Consider the following 20,228-nt stretch of genomic DNA (forward strand, 5'->3'; position numbering starts at 1 on the left):
TGAGGAGCACTGGTTCTTGGACGATATCCAAAATTCTTGGCTGCCGCTTTTGGAAAGTCTTACTTCAGTCAATAATCGAGGCATGAAAAAGTCCTTGACCGAAGGGAACTTATGGATTGCTCGATATTTTGACCTATGGTAACAACGCACTGCAAAGCCAGGATTTTTGACGAGAGACATGGTGCTAGTGCGAGCAGCAATATTCATCAGTGCATCGTCTCTGTGGCGCAATTGGTTAGCGCGTTCAGCTGTTAACCGAAAGGTTGGTGGTTCGAGCCCACCCAGAGACATACATCTTCATTCTAGAAAAAACGCCGGATGTTCTGAGTTTGAGGAGCACTGGTTCTTGGACGATATCCAAAATTCTTGGCTGCCACTTTTGGAAAGTCTTACTTCAGTCAATAATCGAGGCATGAAAAAGTCCTTGACCGAAGGGAACTTATGGATTGCTCGATATTTTGACCTATGGTAACAACGCACTGCAAAGCCAGGATTTTTGACGAGAGACATGGCGCTAGTGCGAGCAGCAATATTCAGCAGTGCATCGTCTCTGTGCCGCAATTGGTTAGCCCATTCGGCTGTTAACCGAAAGGTTGGTGGTTCGAGCCCACCCAGGGACGTATGTCTTCATTCTAGAAGAAACACTGGATGTTCTGAGTTTGAGGAGCTCTTGGACGATGTCCAAAATTCTTGGCCACCGCTTTTGGAAAGTCTTGCTTCAGTCAATAATCGAGGTATGAAAAAGTCCTTGACTGAAGGGAACTTATGGATTGCTCGATATTTTGACCTGTAGTAACAATGCAATGCAAAGCCAGGATTTTTGACGAGAGACGTGGCGCTAGTGCGAGCAGCAATACTCAGCAGTGCATCGTCTCTGTGGCGCAATTGGTTGGCGCGTTCGGCTGTTAACCGAAAGGTTGGTGGTTCGAGCCCACCCAGGGACGTACGTCTTCATTCTAGACAATAAAAACACTGGATGTTCTGAGTTTGAGGAGCTCTTGGACGATGTCCAAAATTCTTGGCCGCCGCTTTTGGAAAGTCTTGCTTCAGTCAATAATCGAGGCATGAAAAAGTCCTTGAACGAAGGGAACTTATGGCTTGCTCGATATTTTGACCTATGGTAACAATGCAATGCAAAGCCAGGATTTTTGACGAGAGACATGGCGCTAGTGCGAGCAGCAATATTCATCAGTGCATCGTCTCTGTGGCGCAATTGGTTAGCGTGTTCGGCTGTTAACCGAAAGGTTGGTGGTTCGAGCCCACCCAGAAACGTACATCTTCATTCTAGAAAAAACGCCAGATGTTCTGAGTTTGAGGAGCACTGGTTCTTGGACGATATCCAAAATTCTTGGCTGCCGCTTTTGGAAAGTCTTACTTCAGTCAATAATCGAGGCATGAAAAAGTCCTTGACCGAAGGGAACTTATGGATTGCTCGATATTTTGACCTATGGTAACAACGCACTGCAAAGCCAGGATTTTTGACAAGAGACATGGCGCTAGTGCGAGCAGCAATATTCAGCAGTGCATCGTCTCTGTGCCGCAATTGGTTAGCCCATTCGGCTGTTAACCGAAAGGTTGGTGGTTCGAGCCCACCCAGGGACGTATGTCTTCATTCTAGAAGAAACACTGGATGTTCTGAGTTTGAGGAGCTCTTGGACGATGTCCAAAATTCTTGGCCACCGCTTTTGGAAAGTCTTGCTTCAGTCAATAATCGAGGTATGAAAAAGTCCTTGACTGAAGGGAACTTATGGATTGCTTGATATTTTGACCTGTAGTAACAATGCAATGCAAAGCCAGGATTTTTGACGAGAGACGTGGCGCTAGTGCGAGCAGCAATACTCAGCAGTGCATCATCTCTGTGGCGCAATTGGTTGACGCGTTCGGCTGTTAACCGAAAGGTTGGTGGTTCGAGCCCACCCAGGGACGTACGTCTTCATTCTAGACAATAAAAACACTGGATGTTCTGAGTTTGAGGAGCTCTTGGACGATGTCCAAAATTCTTGGCCGCCGCTTTTGGAAAGTCTTGCTTCAGTCAATAATCGAGGCATGAAAAAGTCCTTTAACGAAGGGAACTTATGGCTTGCTCGATATTTTGACCTATGGTAACAATGCAATGCAAAGCCAGGATTTTTGACGAGAGACATGGCGCTAGTGCGAGTAGCAATATTCAGCAGAGCATCGTCTCTGTGGCGCAATTGGTTAGCGCGTTCGGCTGTTAACAGAAAGGTTGGTGGTTCGAGCCCACCCAGGGACGTATGTCTTCATTCTAGAAGAAACACTGGATGTTCTGAGTTTGAGGAGCACTGGTTCTTGGACGATATCCAAAATTCTTGGCCTCTGCTTTTGGAAAGTCTTGCTTCAGTCAATAATCGAGGCATGAAAAAGTCCTTGACCGAAGGGAACTTATGAATTGCTCGATATTTAAACCTGTAGTAACAATGCAATGCAAAGCCAGGATTTTTGATGTGAAATGTGGCGCTAGTGCGAGCAGCAATATTCAGCAGTGCATCGTCTCTGTGGCGCAATTGGTTAGCGCGTTCGGCTGTTAACCGAAAGGTTGGTGGTTCGAGCCCACCCAGGGACGTATGTCTTCATTCTAGAAGAAACACTGGATGTTCTGAGTTTGAGGAGCACTGGTTCTTGGACGATGTCCAAAATTCTTTGCCACCGCTTTTGGAAAGTCTTGCTTCAGTCAATAATCGAGGCATGAAAAAGTCCTTGACCGAAGGGAACTTATGGATTGCTCGATATTTTGACCTGTAGTAACAATGCAATGCAAAGCCAGGATTTTTGACGAGAGACGTGGCGCTAGTGCGAGCAGCAATATTCAGCAGTGCATCGTCTCTGTGCCGCAATTGGTTAGCGCGTTCGGCTGTTAACCGAAAGGTTGGTGGTTCGAGCCCACCCAGGGACGTATGTCTTCATTCTAGAAGAAACACTGGATGTTCTGAGTTTGAGGAGCTCTTGTATGATATCCAAAATTCTTGGCCTCTGCTTTTGGAAAGTCTTGCTTCAGTCAATAATCGAGGCATGAAAAAGTCCTTGACCGAAGGGAACTTATGGATTGCTCGATATTTAAACCTGTAGTAACAATGCAATGCAAAGCCAGGATTTTTGACGTGAAACGTGGCGCTAGTGCGAGCAGCAATATTCAGCAGTGCATCGTCTCTGTGGCGCAATTGGTTAGCGAGTTCGTCTGTTAACCGAAAGGTTGGTGGTTCGAGCCCACCCAGGGACGTACGTACGTCTTCATTCTAGACAATAAAAACAACGGATGTTCTGAGTTTAAGGAGCACTTGTTCTTGGACGATATCCAAAATTCTTGGCTGCCGCTTTTGGAAAGTCTTGCTTCAGTCAATAATCGAGGCATGAAAAAGTCCATGACCGAAGGGAACTTATGGATTGCTCGATATTTAAACCTGTAGTAACAATGCAATGCAAAGCCAGGATTTTTGACGAGAGACATGGCGCTAGTGTGAGCAGCAATATTCAGCAGTGCATCGTCTCTGTGGCGCAATTGGTTAGCGCGTTCGGCTGTAAACCGAAAGGTTGGTGGTTCGAGCCCACCCAGGGACGTATGTCTTCATTCTAGAAGAAACACTGGATGTTCTGAGTTTGAGGAGCTCAAACTCAGGTTGGCGCGTTCGGCTGTTAACCGAAAGGTTGGTGGCCGAAGGGAACTTATGGATTGCTCGATATTTAAACCTGTAGTAACAATGCAATGCAAAGCCAGGATTTTTGACGAGAGACGTGGCACTAGTGCGAGCAGCAATACTCAGCAGTGCATCGTCTCTGTGGCGCAATTGGTTGGCGCGTTCGGCTGTTAACCGAAAGGTTGGTGGTTCGAGCCCACCCAGGGACGTACGTCTTCATTCTAGACAATAAAAACACTGGATGTTCTGAGTTTGAGGAGCTCTTGGACGATGTCCAAAATTCTTGGCCGCCGCTTTTGGAAAGTCTTGCTTCAGTCAATAATCGAGGCATGAAAAAGTCCTTGAACGAAGGGAACTTATGGCTTGCTCGATATTTTGACCTATGGTAACAATGCAATGCAAAGCCAGGATTTTTGACGAGAGACATGGCGCTAGTGCGAGCAGCAATATTCATCAGTGCATCGTCTCTGTGGCGCAATTGGTTAGCGTGTTCGGCTGTTAACCGAAAGGTTGGTGGTTCGAGCCCACCCAGAAACGTACATCTTCATTCTAGAAAAAACGCCAGATGTTCTGAGTTTGAGGAGCACTGGTTCTTGGACGATATCCAAAATTCTTGGCTGCCGCTTTTGGAAAGTCTTACTTCAGTCAATAATCGAGGCATGAAAAAGTCCTTGACCGAAGGGAACTTATGGATTGCTCGATATTTTGACCTATGGTAACAACGCACTGCAAAGCCAGGATTTTTGACGAGAGACATGGCGCTAGTGCGAGCAGCAATATTCAGCAGTGCATCGTCTCTGTGCCGCAATTGGTTAGCCCATTCGGCTGTTAACCGAAAGGTTGGTGGTTCGAGCCCACCCAGGGACGTATGTCTTCATTCTAGAAGAAACACTGGATGTTCTGAGTTTGAGGAGCTCTTGGACGATGTCCAAAATTCTTGGCCACCGCTTTTGGAAAGTCTTGCTTCAGTCAATAATCGAGGTATGAAAAAGTCCTTGACTGAAGGGAACTTATGGATTGCTTGATATTTTGACCTGTAGTAACAATGCAATGCAAAGCCAGGATTTTTGACGAGAGACGTGGCGCTAGTGCGAGCAGCAATACTCAGCAGTGCATCATCTCTGTGGCGCAATTGGTTGGCGCGTTCGGCTGTTAACCGAAAGGTTGGTGGTTCGAGCCCACCCAGGGACGTACGTCTTCATTCTAGACAATAAAAACACTGGATGTTCTGAGTTTGAGGAGCTCTTGGACGATGTCCAAAATTCTTGGCCGCCGCTTTTGGAAAGTCTTGCTTCAGTCAATAATCGAGGCATGAAAAAGTCCTTTAACGAAGGGAACTTATGGCTTGCTCGATATTTTGACCTATGGTAACAATGCAATGCAAAGCCAGGATTTTTGACGAGAGACATGGCGCTAGTGCGAGTAGCAATATTCAGCAGAGCATCGTCTCTGTGGCGCAATTGGTTAGCGCGTTCGGCTGTTAACAGAAAGGTTGGTGGTTCGAGCCCACCCAGGGACGTATGTCTTCATTCTAGAAGAAACACTGGATGTTCTGAGTTTGAGGAGCACTGGTTCTTGGACGATATCCAAAATTCTTGGCCTCTGCTTTTGGAAAGTCTTGCTTCAGTCAATAATCGAGGCATGAAAAAGTCCTTGACCGAAGGGAACTTATGAATTGCTCGATATTTAAACCTGTAGTAACAATGCAATGCAAAGCCAGGATTTTTGACGTGAAATGTGGCGCTAGTGCGAGCAGCAATATTCAGCAGTGCATCGTCTCTGTGGCGCAATTGGTTAGCGCGTTCGGCTGTTAACCGAAAGGTTGGTGGTTCGAGCCCACCCAGGGACGTATGTCTTCATTCTAGAAGAAACACTGGATGTTCTGAGTTTGAGGAGCACTGGTTCTTGGACGATGTCCAAAATTCTTTGCCACCGCTTTTGGAAAGTCTTGCTTCAGTCAATAATCGAGGCATGAAAAAGTCCTTGACCGAAGGGAACTTATGGATTGCTCGATATTTTGACCTGTAGTAACAATGCAATGCAAAGCCAGGATTTTTGACGAGAGACGTGGCGCTAGTGCGAGCAGCAATATTCAGCAGTGCATCGTCTCTGTGCCGCAATTGGTTAGCGCGTTCGGCTGTTAACCGAAAGGTTGGTGGTTCGAGCCCACCCAGGGACGTATGTCTTCATTCTAGAAGAAACACTGGATGTTCTGAGTTTGAGGAGCTCTTGTATGATATCCAAAATTCTTGGCCTCTGCTTTTGGAAAGTCTTGCTTCAGTCAATAATCGAGGCATGAAAAAGTCCTTGACCGAAGGGAACTTATGGATTGCTCGATATTTAAACCTGTAGTAACAATGCAATGCAAAGCCAGGATTTTTGACGTGAAACGTGGCGCTAGTGCGAGCAGCAATATTCAGCAGTGCATCGTCTCTGTGGCGCAATTGGTTAGCGAGTTCGTCTGTTAACCGAAAGGTTGGTGGTTCGAGCCCACCCAGGGACGTACGTACGTCTTCATTCTAGACAATAAAAACAACGGATGTTCTGAGTTTAAGGAGCACTTGTTCTTGGACGATATCCAAAATTCTTGGCTGCCGCTTTTGGAAAGTCTTGCTTCAGTCAATAATCGAGGCATGAAAAAGTCCATGACCGAAGGGAACTTATGGATTGCTCGATATTTAAACCTGTAGTAACAATGCAATGCAAAGCCAGGATTTTTGACGAGAGACATGGCGCTAGTGTGAGCAGCAATATTCAGCAGTGCATCGTCTCTGTGGCGCAATTGGTTAGCGCGTTCGGCTGTTAACCAAAAGGTTGGTGGTTCGAGCCCACCCAGGGACGTATGTCTTCATTCTAGAAGAAACACTGGATGTTCTGAGTTTGAGGAGCTCTTGTATGATATCCAAAATTCTTGGCCTCTGCTTTTGGAAAGTCTTGCTTCAGTCAATAATCGAGGCATGAAAAAGTCCTTGACCGAAGGGAACTTATGGATTGCTCGATATTTAAACCTGTAGTAACAATGCAATGCAAAGCCAGGATTTTTGACGTGAAACGTGGCGCTAGTGCGAGCAGCAATATTCAGCAGTGCATCGTCTCTGTGGCGCAATTGGTTAGCGCGTTCGGCTGTTAACCGAAAGGTTGGTGGTTCGAGCCCACCCAGGGACGTACGTACGTCTTCATTCTAGACAATAAAAACAACGGATGTTCTGAGTTTAAGGAGCACTTGTTCTTGGACGATATCCAAAATTCTTGGCTGCCGCTTTTGGAAAGTCTTGCTTCAGTCAATAATCGAGGCATGAAAAAGTCCATGACCGAAGGGAACTTATGGATTGCTCGATATTTAAACCTGTAGTAACAATGCAATGCAAAGCCAGGATTTTTGACGTGAAACGTGGCGCTAGTGCGAGCAGCAATATTCAGCAGTGCATCGTCTCTGTGGCGCAATTGGTTAGCGCGTTCGGCTGTTAACCGAAAGGTTGGTGGTTCGAGCCCACCCAGGGACGTACGTACGTCTTCATTCTAGACAATAAAAACAACGGATGTTCTGAGTTTAAGGAGCACTTGTTCTTGGACGATATCCAAAATTCTTGGCTGCCGCTTTTGGAAAGTCTTGCTTCAGTCAATAATCGAGGCATGAAAAAGTCCATGACCGAAGGGAACTTATGGATTGCTCGATATTTAAACCTGTAGTAATGCAATGCAAAGCCAGGATTTTTGACGAGAGACATGGCGCTAGTGCGAGCAGCAATATTCAGCAGTGCATCGTCTCTGTGGCGCCATTGGTTAGCGCGTTCGGCTGTTAACCGAAAGGTTGGTGGTTCGAGCCCACCCAGGGACGTATGTCTTCATTCTAGAAGAAACACTGGATGTTCTGAGTTTGAGGAGCTCTTGGACGATGTCCAAAATTCTTGGCCGCCGCTTTTGGAAAGTCTTGCTTCAGTCAATAATCGAGGCATGAAAAAGTCCTTTAACGAAGGGAACTTATGGCTTGCTCGATATTTTGACCTATGGTAACAATGCAATGCAAAGCCAGGATTTATGACGAGAGACATGGCGCTAGTGCGAGTAGCAATATTCAGCAGAGCATCGTCTCTGTGGCGCAATTGGTTAGCGCGTTCGGCTGTTAACAGAAAGGTTGGTGGTTCGAGCCCACCCAGGGACGTATGTCTTCATTCTAGAAGAAACACTGGATGTTCTGAGTTTGAGGAGCTCTTGTATGATATCCAAAATTCTTGGCCTCTGCTTTTGGAAAGTCTTGCTTCAGTCAATAATCGAGGCATGAAAAAGTCCTTGACCGAAGGGAACTTATGGATTGCTCGATATTTAAACCTGTAGTAACAATGCAATGCAAAGCCAGGATTTTTGACGTGAAACGTGGCGCTAGTGCGAGCAGCAATATTCAGCAGTGCATCGTCTCTGTGGCGCAATTGGTTAGCGCGTTCGGCTGTTAACCGAAAGGTTGGTGGTTCGAGCCCACCCAGGGACGTACGTACGTCTTCATTCTAGACAATAAAAACAACGGATGTTCTGAGTTTAAGGAGCACTTGTTCTTGGACGATATCCAAAATTCTTGGCTGCCGCTTTTGGAAAGTCTTGCTTCAGTCAATAATCGAGGCATGAAAAAGTCCATGACCGAAGGGAACTTATGGATTGCTCGATATTTAAACCTGTAGTAACAATGCAATGCAAAGCCAGGATTTTTGACGTGAAACGTGGCGCTAGTGCGAGCAGCAATATTCAGCAGTGCATCGTCTCTGTGGCGCAATTGGTTAGCGCGTTCGGCTGTTAACCGAAAGGTTGGTGGTTCGAGCCCACCCAGGGACGTACGTACGTCTTCATTCTAGACAATAAAAACAACGGATGTTCTGAGTTTAAGGAGCACTTGTTCTTGGACGATATCCAAAATTCTTGGCTGCCGCTTTTGGAAAGTCTTGCTTCAGTCAATAATCGAGGCATGAAAAAGTCCATGACCGAAGGGAACTTATGGATTGCTCGATATTTAAACCTGTAGTAACAATGCAATGCAAAGCCAGGATTTTTGACGAGAGACATGGCGCTAGTGCGAGTAGCAATATTCAGCAGAGCATCGTCTCTGTGGCGCAATTGGTTAGCGCGTTCGGCTGTTAACAGAAAGGTTGGTGGTTCGAGCCCACCCAGGGACGTATGTCTTCATTCTAGAAGAAACACTGGATGTTCTGAGTTTGAGGAGCTCTTGTATGATATCCAAAATTCTTGGCCTCTGCTTTTGGAAAGTCTTGCTTCAGTCAATAATCGAGGCATGAAAAAGTCCTTGACCGAAGGGAACTTATGGATTGCTCGATATTTAAACCTGTAGTAACAATGCAATGCAAAGCCAGGATTTTTGACGTGAAACGTGGCGCTAGTGCGAGCAGCAATATTCAGCAGTGCATCGTCTCTGTGGCGCAATTGGTTAGCGCGTTCGGCTGTTAACCGAAAGGTTGGTGGTTCGAGCCCACCCAGGGACGTACGTACGTCTTCATTCTAGACAATAAAAACAACGGATGTTCTGAGTTTAAGGAGCACTTGTTCTTGGACGATATCCAAAATTCTTGGCTGCCGCTTTTGGAAAGTCTTGCTTCAGTCAATAATCGAGGCATGAAAAAGTCCATGACCGAAGGGAACTTATGGATTGCTCGATATTTAAACCTGTAGTAACAATGCAATGCAAAGCCAGGATTTTTGACGTGAAACGTGGCGCTAGTGCGAGCAGCAATATTCAGCAGTGCATCGTCTCTGTGGCGCAATTGGTTAGCGCGTTCGGCTGTTAACCGAAAGGTTGGTGGTTCGAGCCCACCCAGGGACGTACGTACGTCTTCATTCTAGACAATAAAAACAACGGATGTTCTGAGTTTAAGGAGCACTTGTTCTTGGACGATATCCAAAATTCTTGGCTGCCGCTTTTGGAAAGTCTTGCTTCAGTCAATAATCGAGGCATGAAAAAGTCCATGACCGAAGGGAACTTATGGATTGCTCGATATTTAAACCTGTAGTAATGCAATGCAAAGCCAGGATTTTTGACGAGAGACATGGCGCTAGTGCGAGCAGCAATATTCAGCAGTGCATCGTCTCTGTGGCGCCATTGGTTAGCGCGTTCGGCTGTTAACCGAAAGGTTGGTGGTTCGAGCCCACCCAGGGACGTATGTCTTCATTCTAGAAGAAACACTGGATGTTCTGAGTTTGAGGAGCTCTTGTATGATATCCAAAATTCTTGGCCTCTGCTTTTGGAAAGTCTTGCTTCAGTCAATAATCGAGGCATGAAAAAGTCCTTGACCGAAGGGAACTTATGGATTGCTCGATATTTAAACCAGTAGTAACAATGCAATGCAAAGCCAGGATTTTTGACGTGAAACGTGGCGCTAGTGCGAGCAGCAATATTCAGCAGTGCATCGTCTCTGTGGCGCAATTGGTTAGCGCGTTCGGCTGTTAACCGAAAGGTTGGTGGTTCGAGCCCACCCAGGGACGTACGTACGTCTTCATTCTAGACAATAAAAACAATGGATGTTCTGAGTTTAAGGAGCACTTGTTCTTGGACGAAATCCAAAATTCTTGGCTGCCGCTTTTGGAAAGTCTTGCTTCAGTTAATAATCGAGGCATGAAAAAGTCCTTGACCGAAGGGAACTTATGGATTGCTCGATATTTAAACCTGTAGTAACAATGCAATGCAAAGCCAGGATTTTTGACGTGAAACGTGGCGCTAGTGCGAGCAGCAATATTCAGCAGCGCATCGTCTCTGTGGCGCAATTGGTTAGCGAGTTCGGCTGTTAACCGAAAGGTTGGTGGTTCGAGCCCACCCAGGGACGTACGTACGTCTTCATTCTAGACAATAAAAACAACGGATGTTCTGAGTTTAAGGAGCACTTGTTCTTGGACGATATCCAAAATTCTTGGCTGCCGCTTTTGGAAAGTCTTGCTTCAGTCAATAATCGAGGCATGAAAAAGTCCATGACCGAAGGGAACTTATGGATTGCTCGATATTTAAACCTGTAGTAACAATGCAATGCAAAGCCAGGATTTTTGACGAGAGACATGGCGCTAGTGCGAGCAGCAATATTCAGCAGTGCATCGTCTCTGTGGCGCAATTGGTTAGCGCGTTCGGCTGTTAACCGAAAGGTTGGTGGTTCGAGCCCACCCAGGGACGTATGTCTTCATTCTAGAAGAAACACTGGATGTTCTGAGTTTAAGGAGCACTTGTTCTTGGACGATATCCAAAATTCTTGGCCTCTGCTTTTGGAAAGTCTTGCTTCAGTCAATAATCGAGGCATGAAAAAGTCCTTGACCGAAGGGAACTTATGGATTGCTCGATATTTAAACCTGTAGTAACAATGCAATACAAAGCCAGGATTTTTGACAAGAGACGTGGCGCTAGTGCGAGCAGCAATATTCAGCAGTGCATCATCTCTGTGGCGCAACTGGTTAGCGCGTTCGGCTGTTAACCAAAAGGTTGGTGGTTCGAGCCCACCCAGGGACGTATGTCTTCATTCTAGAAAAAACACTGAATGTTCTGAGTTTGAGGAGCACTGGTTCTTGGATGATATCCAAAATCCTTGGCCTCTGCTTTTGGAAAGTCTTGCTTCAGTCAATAATCGAGGCATGAAAAAGTCCTTGACCGAAGGGAACTTATGGATTGCTCGATATTTTGACCTATGGTAACAACGCACTGCAAAGCCAGGATTTTTGACGAGAGACATGGCGCTAGTGCGAGCAGCAATATTCATCAGTGCATCGTCTCTGTGGCGCAATTGGTTAGCGCGTTCAGCTGTTAACCGAAAGGTTGGTGGTTCGAGCCCACCCAGAGACATACATCTTCATTCTAGAAAAAACGCCGGATGTTCTGAGTTTGAGGAGCACTGGTTCTTGGACGATATCCAAAATTCTTGGCTGCCGCTTTTGGAAAGTCTTACTTCAGTCAATAATCGAGGCATGAAAAAGTCCTTGACCGAAGGGAACTTATGGATTGCTCGATATTTTGACCTGTAGTAACAATGCAATGCAAAGCCAGGATTTTTGACGAGAGACGTGGCGCTAGTGCGAGCAGCAATATTCAGCAGTGCATCGTCTCTGTGCCGCAATTGGTTAGCGCATTCGGCTGTTAACCGAAAGGTTGGTGGTTCGAGCCCACCCAGGGACGTATGTCTTCATTCTAGAAGAAACACTGGATGTTCTGAGTTTGAGGAGCTCTTGTATGATATCCAAAATTCTTGGCCTCTGCTTTTGGAAAGTCTTGCTTCAGTCAATAATCGAGGCATGAAAAAGTCCTTGACCGAAGGGAACTTATGGATTGCTCGATATTTAAACCTGTAGTAACAATGCAATGCAAAGCCAGGATTTTTGACGTGAAACGTGGCGCTAGTGCGAGCAGCAATATTCAGCAGTGCATCGTCTCTGTGGCGCAATTGGTTAGCGCGTTCGGCTGTTAACCGAAAGGTTGGTGGTTCGAGCCCACCCAGGGACGTACGTACGTCTTCATTCTAGACAATAAAAACAACGGATGTTCTGAGTTTAAGGAGCACTTGTTCTTGGACGATATCCAAAATTCTTGGCTGCCGCTTTTGGAAAGTCTTGCTTCAGTCAATAATCGAGGCATGAAAAAGTCCATGACCGAAGGGAACTTATGGATTGCTCGATATTTAAACCTGTAGTAACAATGCAATGCAAAGCCAGGATTTTTGACGAGAGACATGGCGCTAGTGCGAGCAGCAATATTCAGCAGTGCATCGTCTCTGTGGCGCAATTGGTTAGCGCGTTCGGCTGTTAACCGAAAGGTTGGTGGTTCGAGCCCACCCAGGGACGTATGTCTTCATTCTAGAAGAAAGACTGGATGTTCTGAGTTTAAGGAGCTCTTGTATGATATCCAAAATTCTTGGCCTCTGCTTTTGGAAAGTCTTGCTTCAGTCAATAATCGAGGCATGAAAAAATTCTTGACCGAAGGGAACTTATGGCTTGCTCGATATTTTGACCTTTGACCTATGGTAATGCGATGCAGCCAGGATTTTTGACAGACGTGGCACTTGTTCGCACAGCAATATTCAGCAGTGCATAGTCTCTGTGGTGCAATAGGTTAGCATGATTGGCTGTAAACCAAAAGGTTGGTGGTTCAAGCCCACCCTGGGGTATATGTCTTCATTCTAGAAAAGGCAATGTCTGTGGTTTGAAGACACTAGAGCATAGGTTGTTCAACAATCTTTAATGTTCTGTACAGGAAATGAATCTCCTTCCATCGGCCCATTCAGAATCAAATCCACTTTATCTCGATCCTGAAGTTTTAGCTTTGCCATATGCATCGCCTTGGATTTCAAAAGTTAGGTTGGGATGTTGCATGAGTAATTATTGCAATTCATGCTCCATGACCATAGTGTCACCTTAGCATTGTTTGATGAATGACAGCTGTTGGTAGATCTTATGGAATAATATTTTTTTTATTTTCTCATCATAATGTTTTTTCTGACTAATTTCTTGAACTTTCAGAAAATATGTCAGACAATTTTTACATACACTTATCCCCAGTCATTTAGTAGCATCTCAAAACCTTGAAGGCTGACCGTCACCTGAGATGTATGCTTTAGAATCCTATCACTACATAGTATTTCTCGATTTCTTAAAACTTAGCTGCTAGAAAATTTGTATTTAATGTATTTACCTTTTGGAGAATATTGCTTGGAAGACCCTAAATTACAAAACGGTCTGGAGATGACCAGACCATTAACCGTAATAGTTTTTTTTGTCTATTGCTAAGTGTAGTTTTTGCTCATGTAAAACATTGTAAATCATTTATGAGACTTTCCTGCTTTTACCTCATCACGAAGTGATTCTTTGAATATCTTTGTCTCCTTTAATTATTAGCGGAAATCCATAGTTTCTTGTTTAACAACCAGAAAGAATAAAAAGCAGCCTCAGAGCACAAGAGACCACATATTTTGAACTCAATGGAGAAAAGGCAAGTTAATAGATTTTTGCAATGTGTCGTCTACAAGTGTTGACTTTAAGTTGATAAGTGTAACATCACTGGTGTTACAGAGTTAAGCTTTATACCGTTAAGAGTTAAATAGTACAGACTGGATGAAAATGAATCAGAGCTCTAAAGTTAAACATTATAGTTAGAACTGTAGGATCTAGATGGAAAAATATTGACGATTTTTTCTCTGTAAATAAAAAAAATGCAGTCAATAGATTTGATGCCATTGATTAAAATGAGGCAGTTTTAATAGATTTGCTTCACATTCTTTATGTGACCAGACACTTCCTGTAGTGATCTGTTGGATCATGAAAATCAACCGTTGTTGATTTTCACTTCCACTGGAAACTCCAGTGGAAGTGACAGATGAGATGAAAAATACATGACAACCCATAGCATCCCCACAACTTGGTACTTAGTCTTTTTTTTTTGTTTGTTTGATGATCCATCCATCCATTTTCTTTACACATCCCTTAGTGGGGTCAGGACGGGTGCCTATCTCCAGCTAACATTCCGGGCGAGAGGCAGGGTACACCCTGGGCAGGTCCCCAGTCTGTCGCAGGGCAACACAGAGACAACCATGCACACACACCTAGGGGCAATTTTGAGAGGCCAATTAACCTGACAGTCATGTTTTTGGACTGTGGGAGGAAACCAGAGAAAACCCACACATGCACAGGGAGAACATGCAACCTCCCTGCAGAAAGACCGGGGCCGGGAATTGAACCCAGAACCTTCTTGCTGCAAGGCAACATGACACCATTTTATTTTGCACATGGTTGTAATAGTCAGTATATTCCATCTTATTCTATGTGTTATATATAAAAAACCATTCTACATAGTCTTAAAACAGTTTCCGACACTCTTTTTTTTTTTTTTTCAAGACGTATCTCAGTGTCCAGCAGATCGGCCGACACAGCCTGTCCTGAAGGTTTATCCATGGAGAGAGATATAAAGAAAACTTAACAGCTGTCATTAGTACTGAGGTGTGATTACAATGGCACAGTGCTCAAAAGTTTTTTAGATTTACACAGAGCCAATGACTCTGAAAATAATACAGTGTCTGGAAAGATATGGTCTCAAATACTGTAGGTCAGTGGGTAAAGAGGGGCATCAGTGAAGTCTGGATGATGCACTAGAGAGATGCTACATGGATTAAACCAGAGGCTAGACTCACATTTTTCCGTTCATAGCAACACCCACTGCTTTAATCTAGTTGTTGTAGATTCAGTGAAAGCAGTGCCTGTGGTCGATTGTGTTTTTTCTATTGTTTCAACAATTGTATGCATACACATCAGGTTCTTAGGTTCATGAAAAGATTTACTTTAATGCAGTTCTTACACTGAAAGCACATCCACAGGCAGACCGTCTTTGGTGCATAGTGAGGCTGTGATGCGTTCAAGTGTCTGTGTTCTGGAAGTCCCAGGTTTTGAATCGACTGCAGAGACAAATCCACGTGTTTCTGTTTGAGTAAGTAAAAAGGTTTTACTATTCAAATTCTGCCGTACCATTCATCACGATCTGAAAGTGCAGAGAAATGAGATAAAATAGCATTTTTACTGTGCCACCATTCTGCAGTCTATGCCCCAGGCTGGCTCCCCCCCAGGCGGCACTCGCCTAGCTGTCACCTGACTGGTCGGTGGTTTAAGTTGTCCAGGAGATGTTTGTCTTTGTTATGAAATCCTGATGGATACTGATGCAATAACCTATCTACAATCGTTCCTGGTCATACAATAATCAGTAAAAGTCGGAGCATTGTGCATCCTGTTTTGTAGACTTGCTGAACTGTTTCATCAGAGTGAAGTTCCACCTGGATGAGCAGAGTCAGAATCGCCAGTCGTGATACTGCAAGGCAGAAAAACCTCATAGAGATGACATTTTTTTGTTTTTCCTGTTCACACAGTATTTAAATATTGTGATGTATAAGTTGATATAAATGATGGCCTTACTGTTTTCCTTCAAAATACACTGAAAAAAGTTGGAGTTTTAGGTTTTTAATTGCTCTGTTGAACAAAGTAAAAAGAATAATTATTTCTTTTGTCTCTTTTTTTTTCTCCTCAAAATAATACTTAAATAAAATTCATTCTCACTGTGAATGTTAAGCGGATACTAAAAGAACACCCCACCTCCTGACAGTGGAATCATTGCTGCTGGAGCACAGTTCAGTCACTAACACTGTCCATTCAGGGTCTCACTGTGTTCACAATGGGAAACTTCAGCTTGAGGCTCGCTTTACTCTGCAACCTCAGTAAGTACACCTACATGTCTTTTCTCAGTACAAGTGCCGACTCACTGTACTGTAATCCATTTCACATTCATAGTTTTGAGCTTAAGAAAAAGCATACTGGTTTTTCTTTTTATTATTTGTTTGTTTCAGGTTGGGTCGCTGTGTCAGTCTGCCTGTTTCAAACCGTGACGGTTCAACCCCATGAAGAAGTCACTCTGCGATGCGCCAACCTTAGTCGGATTGCCAGCCACATTTTCTGGTTCAAGCTGGCCGACGGACCCAACGTGAGCCGGATCTCATCTATGTCCACCTCAGAAGCTGTTCCCTCATTTTGTGATGAATTTCAACTGGGCAGATTTGTCATGAGATCCAACGTCACAAACATATTTCTGGACATTAAGCAGGTGGAGGTGAACGACTCTGGATTATATTTCTGTGGGTTTTATGCTGAGGATTTCCCTGGAGTCTTCGCTGCAACATATTTACATGTCGAAGGTAAGATTGTGATCCCTCGTATTTCAAGTGACTAAATAAATACTAGATACTGATTACATTCCAATTCTGATGGTTTTTTTGTTTCCTAGTCAGTCTTTTACATCAGATTGAAGAACCAGACAACCTGATGAACTGGATCCTGGGTGGTGTAGTCATTTTTCTTGCAATGGTCATCATCAGTTTGGTTGTCAAAATCAGGACTTTATATCCAGGTATAATTAATTCCAGCTGAAAAGTGAGATGTTTATTTGTGTAAAAATGTTCACATTAAACCAACAGTAAAAAGAGTTGTGGTTGTTTTCAGCTCCAACACACAGAAGTAATACAGAACACTGTGAGGTAATCAATTTGAAACAAATTACATGTTTCCTCAATTCAACCCGTTCTGTATGTTTTTAAGTTAGTGACTGTCAGTTCTTTTATTTTACAGAATTTGGACTCTTGCACCCAGAACTACGCAGCACTGAGTTTCCCTCCAAAAGCAAAAAGCAATAGAAGACCAGCAGCAGAACGACAGGCGGACTCTTGTGTTCTCTATGCTGCTACAAGATAGACGCACCAAGAGAAACATAAAAATATATGTTTTGTGAAGTTCATTTTATTGTTGTTGTTTTAGTTACAAAAAGTTTCTGTTTATTGACTTTTTCAAACTTGTAAGAAACGTGTAACGGAGACCAAATAAAGCTTTTTGAATCTATGTTTAGATGTGAGGTAAAGTAACGCTGGTACAGGCTGGCAAAAGGTCCTTCAGTCACATTGCTGCTTGTTTCCACTGTGGTGACGGCAGATGAGAAAAACAAAATACCACAGAGACTGCTTTAAGCTCTCTGCATCAGAGCAGCACTGCTTTCAATTTATAAAGAATGTAATCTGTAAATATTTAAGTATTGGGGTGAACTTACATTAGCTTGTTTTCAGCTTAGAGCAAGCGCAACAGGGCAAAGATCAACTAAAACTTCTACTGTCGTAAAATAGCTGCAGTCCCTATCAGTATTTTAATGTTATTTTGGTTTTCAATTATAGCTGAGCATAAACACAAATAAAGTCAACATGAACCGATCTTAACCATGGCAGAAGAATAAAACTGATATTTCTGCTCCAACATGGATTTTTTGTAGTGTGGTATGATAATGTAAGTGAAAACCCATAACGTGGTTTGTAGTTGGAAGCTCAGACACAGAAAGGTAAAGTGAAGAATTATTTTTTAAATAACTGAAAAGCAGAGGCTTACAATACTTTGATGAAGGGAACAGGACATGGAATAGGTGAGAGTGAAACAAGAAGGGTAACGGAGAAGGTTCTAGAAAGATCCAGTGGTGAATGATGGTAAACCAGAGGGATGTTTCACAAAAACAGAATTCAGAAATCCAGGAAAAAGAAATAAAGCCAGGTTTGACTTCGTGTGACAAGTTCATCCTGGTTTTATCCATTCCACAAAGGTCAAACCCGACAGTGCAGGTCGAGTCAGGGTTAAGTAATTCAGTTAGATGCGGGTCCACAGCTTTTTTCAACAGACCGTGAATTTGATCACGGATTCACGGATATCTGAGTGTGACATACATCGCACCAAATGAGCAACAATTTCTGACAGAGGATTATGAAGAACTGAAGCACATCATACTGAACAAAGGAGGACACACTGCCACTGCATTTGTAATTAGCCTAAAATATACATTTCCTAGCCACTATTCTTATATCACACTCTTTTTATTTTTGTTACAAATCTTATCAATATTTAAGCAGAAAAAAATGTGACCAAGATTAAATATAAGAACATTTTGCAGACTGGTTAAGAATGTTGACTATAATGTAGAAATGACAGCAGCCATCGATACCATCCATCATGACTTCCTCGTCTCAGGCCTTCAGCAGTGGGTGGGTATCGGAGGCTCTTCACTGGTTTCGGTCGTACATCACAGACAGATAGACAGATAGTTTCTGTGGTCTGAGCTCACACTATGCTGTGCTGCCCTGGGGTGAACCGCAAGGCTCTATTCTTGGACATCTGCCTTTTTTTATCTTTTAAACATCTGCTTTCTGTCATGATTTGTGTTTCTGTGTATTTATTTTAAGGTTTTTCTGTGTTCACTTTCTGTCCTGAGTCTCTGTTGTTTCTGCGCCTTCCCCGCTGATTGATCCCAGCTGTGTCTGATTCCTTGTTTACCCTCCCTGTGTATTTAGTCCCACCTGTTGTCTTTGTCTCCTGTCGGATCCTTGTCGTACGTTGTGTTTACGTCATTCATCATTGGTCTGCTTACCTTCACAGTCGAACTGTTAAGTCCTGTGTTGGTCTAGCTCTCGATTTCAGTCTTCAGGTTTTCAGTTGCTACCGGTATTTAGTTGTGTGCTAATCTTTTTGCTGTGCTGCCTGATCTGGACTGTTTTTGAGCATCTTCATTAAATTCATCATTTTCTTCTACAACCTGGGACTCCGCGTTCATCCTCACCACCACCAACCACCACGTCTTGACACTTTCATCTAAATGATTGCCATCTCGATTTCCAATTGAAAAGGAGAACACACTACATTAAGCCCCTCTTTGACTGTCTGGCTGATGTCAGAAAGTGCTTGGTACAAAACCTTCCATCTTTGGCACCACATGAAATAACTTTAGGAGTAAAAAATGGACCATCTTTTGAGAATGAACAATCAAGTGCAATTAGCTATGAAGTCTCGTTTTTGAGGAAATCTGTAAAGATTGAATCTGTTTTTCAACATCAGTGTTGAAACAGTAGCCTGTACTTTCATCATGTCTCAGTTTGATTGATATGGTTTTATATTTGGTGTTGCCCAAGCTGCTGTTGCTCCCTTACATAACTTGACAGAAATGTCTTGGATATCTTTTTGCAAACTTTTCACAAACCCTCCTCAGAAACTTGACCCATTCAGTTTACTGTCATAACTGAGATCAGGCTTCTGTGATGGCCAAACACTGACTTTGTTGTCCTTAAATCAATATTCCCAAAATAATAATAATAAAAAAAGTGATATGTTCACTCTAAATATGCGTTTGGGCTGGAGTTCATGTTATGGACTTACTTACATTAATCTCATTGAATTTGTTTGCTTTAGTGATGACAACTTACTTTTTTGTGTTGAATTAACTTTAAAGTTACACATTTTTAACTTAAAGGAACTTTTCACTTTCACTTTACTTCAAACAACTGAGTTCAATGCCAGTTCCATATCCTATGATTGACATCATAAACCCTTCACCAGGAACTGATCCTAAACCAATCAACATGGAGTGGTGGTTCAAGGGTTGAGCATAACCCACATATGGAGCCTTTAACCCTCGACCCAGTTGTCGTTGGTTCAATTCCCAGCCTGAAGACTTTTGCCTCTTGTCTTCCTCCTCCTTTATTACCCAATTTCCTGTCTAAATACTATCAAATAAAGGCTGCCTGAGCCATAAAACCCTCTTAAAAGAGATTCTTTCTTTACTTCTTTATTTCAAGTAAGCTAAATGATTTGAGTAAGACTGAATTAAGTTAGATAAACTTAATTGAATTACTTGTTATCAATTGAAGCTTCAGCTATAACTTGATTGAAAGTGTTGGTGTCTTATACTATAAGATCACACTTGTCTCTTTGTTGTGTTCATGGAACACTCGTGTACCATGTATAAGGTGGAGCAGAAAGATGTGTCTATTATGACTTGTTGTAAATGTAAAAATGTATATTCTGTTCAGCTAAAAGTTTTTATAAAAGAGATTTTAAGGATTTGTAAAAAGTGGGGTGATCCTGCGCTACAGTCAGGTGTTGATGATGGATGAATGGAAAAAAGGATAAAACCAATAATCTACTAATCAAATCCCATCTGTTTGCTGGTCCCTTAAATAGCAAAACTCCAATTTGGCAAAACATTTTAGACTTTTG

General features: G+C 43.3%; 1 protein-coding gene and 38 non-coding genes across 39 annotated transcripts; all 39 read left to right on the plus strand.

The window, feature by feature from the left end:
• Window positions 1–216: 216 nt before the first annotated feature.
• Window positions 217–290, plus strand: trnan-guu (transfer RNA asparagine (anticodon GUU)). The gene has a single exon. It is a non-coding gene; the product is annotated as a tRNA-Asn (tRNA).
• A 256-nt stretch (window positions 291–546) lies between these two features.
• On the plus strand, window positions 547–620 carry trnan-guu (transfer RNA asparagine (anticodon GUU)). Its single transcript has one exon. It is a non-coding gene; the product is annotated as a tRNA-Asn (tRNA).
• Window positions 621–870: 250 nt separating this feature from the next.
• On the plus strand, window positions 871–944 carry trnan-guu (transfer RNA asparagine (anticodon GUU)). The gene has a single exon. It is a non-coding gene; the product is annotated as a tRNA-Asn (tRNA).
• Window positions 945–1,198: 254 nt separating this feature from the next.
• Window positions 1,199–1,272, plus strand: trnan-guu (transfer RNA asparagine (anticodon GUU)). Its single transcript has one exon. It is a non-coding gene; the product is annotated as a tRNA-Asn (tRNA).
• A 256-nt stretch (window positions 1,273–1,528) lies between these two features.
• On the plus strand, window positions 1,529–1,602 carry trnan-guu (transfer RNA asparagine (anticodon GUU)). Its single transcript has one exon. It is a non-coding gene; the product is annotated as a tRNA-Asn (tRNA).
• A 250-nt stretch (window positions 1,603–1,852) lies between these two features.
• Window positions 1,853–1,926, plus strand: trnan-guu (transfer RNA asparagine (anticodon GUU)). The gene has a single exon. It is a non-coding gene; the product is annotated as a tRNA-Asn (tRNA).
• Window positions 1,927–2,180: 254 nt separating this feature from the next.
• Window positions 2,181–2,254, plus strand: trnan-guu (transfer RNA asparagine (anticodon GUU)). Its single transcript has one exon. It is a non-coding gene; the product is annotated as a tRNA-Asn (tRNA).
• A 256-nt stretch (window positions 2,255–2,510) lies between these two features.
• On the plus strand, window positions 2,511–2,584 carry trnan-guu (transfer RNA asparagine (anticodon GUU)). Its single transcript has one exon. It is a non-coding gene; the product is annotated as a tRNA-Asn (tRNA).
• A 256-nt stretch (window positions 2,585–2,840) lies between these two features.
• On the plus strand, window positions 2,841–2,914 carry trnan-guu (transfer RNA asparagine (anticodon GUU)). Its single transcript has one exon. It is a non-coding gene; the product is annotated as a tRNA-Asn (tRNA).
• A 250-nt stretch (window positions 2,915–3,164) lies between these two features.
• Window positions 3,165–3,238, plus strand: trnan-guu (transfer RNA asparagine (anticodon GUU)). Its single transcript has one exon. It is a non-coding gene; the product is annotated as a tRNA-Asn (tRNA).
• A 264-nt stretch (window positions 3,239–3,502) lies between these two features.
• Window positions 3,503–3,576, plus strand: trnay-gua (transfer RNA tyrosine (anticodon GUA)). Its single transcript has one exon. It is a non-coding gene; the product is annotated as a tRNA-Tyr (tRNA).
• A 212-nt stretch (window positions 3,577–3,788) lies between these two features.
• trnan-guu (transfer RNA asparagine (anticodon GUU)) lies at window positions 3,789–3,862 on the plus strand. The gene has a single exon. It is a non-coding gene; the product is annotated as a tRNA-Asn (tRNA).
• A 254-nt stretch (window positions 3,863–4,116) lies between these two features.
• trnan-guu (transfer RNA asparagine (anticodon GUU)) lies at window positions 4,117–4,190 on the plus strand. The gene has a single exon. It is a non-coding gene; the product is annotated as a tRNA-Asn (tRNA).
• A 256-nt stretch (window positions 4,191–4,446) lies between these two features.
• Window positions 4,447–4,520, plus strand: trnan-guu (transfer RNA asparagine (anticodon GUU)). Its single transcript has one exon. It is a non-coding gene; the product is annotated as a tRNA-Asn (tRNA).
• A 250-nt stretch (window positions 4,521–4,770) lies between these two features.
• On the plus strand, window positions 4,771–4,844 carry trnan-guu (transfer RNA asparagine (anticodon GUU)). Its single transcript has one exon. It is a non-coding gene; the product is annotated as a tRNA-Asn (tRNA).
• A 254-nt stretch (window positions 4,845–5,098) lies between these two features.
• On the plus strand, window positions 5,099–5,172 carry trnan-guu (transfer RNA asparagine (anticodon GUU)). The gene has a single exon. It is a non-coding gene; the product is annotated as a tRNA-Asn (tRNA).
• A 256-nt stretch (window positions 5,173–5,428) lies between these two features.
• On the plus strand, window positions 5,429–5,502 carry trnan-guu (transfer RNA asparagine (anticodon GUU)). The gene has a single exon. It is a non-coding gene; the product is annotated as a tRNA-Asn (tRNA).
• Window positions 5,503–5,758: 256 nt separating this feature from the next.
• On the plus strand, window positions 5,759–5,832 carry trnan-guu (transfer RNA asparagine (anticodon GUU)). Its single transcript has one exon. It is a non-coding gene; the product is annotated as a tRNA-Asn (tRNA).
• Window positions 5,833–6,082: 250 nt separating this feature from the next.
• Window positions 6,083–6,156, plus strand: trnan-guu (transfer RNA asparagine (anticodon GUU)). Its single transcript has one exon. It is a non-coding gene; the product is annotated as a tRNA-Asn (tRNA).
• A 264-nt stretch (window positions 6,157–6,420) lies between these two features.
• On the plus strand, window positions 6,421–6,494 carry trnan-guu (transfer RNA asparagine (anticodon GUU)). Its single transcript has one exon. It is a non-coding gene; the product is annotated as a tRNA-Asn (tRNA).
• A 250-nt stretch (window positions 6,495–6,744) lies between these two features.
• trnan-guu (transfer RNA asparagine (anticodon GUU)) lies at window positions 6,745–6,818 on the plus strand. The gene has a single exon. It is a non-coding gene; the product is annotated as a tRNA-Asn (tRNA).
• A 264-nt stretch (window positions 6,819–7,082) lies between these two features.
• trnan-guu (transfer RNA asparagine (anticodon GUU)) lies at window positions 7,083–7,156 on the plus strand. The gene has a single exon. It is a non-coding gene; the product is annotated as a tRNA-Asn (tRNA).
• A 261-nt stretch (window positions 7,157–7,417) lies between these two features.
• trnan-guu (transfer RNA asparagine (anticodon GUU)) lies at window positions 7,418–7,491 on the plus strand. Its single transcript has one exon. It is a non-coding gene; the product is annotated as a tRNA-Asn (tRNA).
• Window positions 7,492–7,741: 250 nt separating this feature from the next.
• trnan-guu (transfer RNA asparagine (anticodon GUU)) lies at window positions 7,742–7,815 on the plus strand. The gene has a single exon. It is a non-coding gene; the product is annotated as a tRNA-Asn (tRNA).
• A 250-nt stretch (window positions 7,816–8,065) lies between these two features.
• Window positions 8,066–8,139, plus strand: trnan-guu (transfer RNA asparagine (anticodon GUU)). The gene has a single exon. It is a non-coding gene; the product is annotated as a tRNA-Asn (tRNA).
• Window positions 8,140–8,403: 264 nt separating this feature from the next.
• trnan-guu (transfer RNA asparagine (anticodon GUU)) lies at window positions 8,404–8,477 on the plus strand. Its single transcript has one exon. It is a non-coding gene; the product is annotated as a tRNA-Asn (tRNA).
• A 264-nt stretch (window positions 8,478–8,741) lies between these two features.
• On the plus strand, window positions 8,742–8,815 carry trnan-guu (transfer RNA asparagine (anticodon GUU)). Its single transcript has one exon. It is a non-coding gene; the product is annotated as a tRNA-Asn (tRNA).
• Window positions 8,816–9,065: 250 nt separating this feature from the next.
• On the plus strand, window positions 9,066–9,139 carry trnan-guu (transfer RNA asparagine (anticodon GUU)). The gene has a single exon. It is a non-coding gene; the product is annotated as a tRNA-Asn (tRNA).
• A 264-nt stretch (window positions 9,140–9,403) lies between these two features.
• trnan-guu (transfer RNA asparagine (anticodon GUU)) lies at window positions 9,404–9,477 on the plus strand. Its single transcript has one exon. It is a non-coding gene; the product is annotated as a tRNA-Asn (tRNA).
• Window positions 9,478–9,738: 261 nt separating this feature from the next.
• trnan-guu (transfer RNA asparagine (anticodon GUU)) lies at window positions 9,739–9,812 on the plus strand. Its single transcript has one exon. It is a non-coding gene; the product is annotated as a tRNA-Asn (tRNA).
• Window positions 9,813–10,062: 250 nt separating this feature from the next.
• Window positions 10,063–10,136, plus strand: trnan-guu (transfer RNA asparagine (anticodon GUU)). The gene has a single exon. It is a non-coding gene; the product is annotated as a tRNA-Asn (tRNA).
• A 264-nt stretch (window positions 10,137–10,400) lies between these two features.
• Window positions 10,401–10,474, plus strand: trnan-guu (transfer RNA asparagine (anticodon GUU)). Its single transcript has one exon. It is a non-coding gene; the product is annotated as a tRNA-Asn (tRNA).
• A 264-nt stretch (window positions 10,475–10,738) lies between these two features.
• trnan-guu (transfer RNA asparagine (anticodon GUU)) lies at window positions 10,739–10,812 on the plus strand. The gene has a single exon. It is a non-coding gene; the product is annotated as a tRNA-Asn (tRNA).
• Window positions 10,813–11,068: 256 nt separating this feature from the next.
• trnan-guu (transfer RNA asparagine (anticodon GUU)) lies at window positions 11,069–11,142 on the plus strand. The gene has a single exon. It is a non-coding gene; the product is annotated as a tRNA-Asn (tRNA).
• A 256-nt stretch (window positions 11,143–11,398) lies between these two features.
• On the plus strand, window positions 11,399–11,472 carry trnan-guu (transfer RNA asparagine (anticodon GUU)). Its single transcript has one exon. It is a non-coding gene; the product is annotated as a tRNA-Asn (tRNA).
• Window positions 11,473–11,728: 256 nt separating this feature from the next.
• trnan-guu (transfer RNA asparagine (anticodon GUU)) lies at window positions 11,729–11,802 on the plus strand. Its single transcript has one exon. It is a non-coding gene; the product is annotated as a tRNA-Asn (tRNA).
• Window positions 11,803–12,052: 250 nt separating this feature from the next.
• Window positions 12,053–12,126, plus strand: trnan-guu (transfer RNA asparagine (anticodon GUU)). The gene has a single exon. It is a non-coding gene; the product is annotated as a tRNA-Asn (tRNA).
• A 264-nt stretch (window positions 12,127–12,390) lies between these two features.
• Window positions 12,391–12,464, plus strand: trnan-guu (transfer RNA asparagine (anticodon GUU)). The gene has a single exon. It is a non-coding gene; the product is annotated as a tRNA-Asn (tRNA).
• Window positions 12,465–15,443: 2,979 nt separating this feature from the next.
• On the plus strand, window positions 15,444–17,248 carry LOC148153947 (uncharacterized). Its single transcript, XM_088015904.1, has 5 exons — window positions 15,444–15,874; window positions 16,004–16,348; window positions 16,438–16,560; window positions 16,653–16,687; window positions 16,779–17,248. Exons 1-5 carry the CDS (start codon window positions 15,832–15,834, stop codon window positions 16,899–16,901), a joined length of 669 nt encoding a protein of 222 aa, XP_087872030.1. The 5' UTR covers window positions 15,444–15,831; the 3' UTR covers window positions 16,902–17,248.
• Window positions 17,249–20,228: the final 2,980 nt, after the last annotated feature.

Source organism: Poecilia mexicana, unplaced genomic scaffold (assembly GCF_051168715.1).
Source record: "Poecilia mexicana isolate PSO_F unplaced genomic scaffold, ASM5116871v1 scaffold_18, whole genome shotgun sequence".
NCBI classification, from domain to species: Eukaryota; Metazoa; Chordata; class Actinopteri; order Cyprinodontiformes; family Poeciliidae; genus Poecilia; species Poecilia mexicana.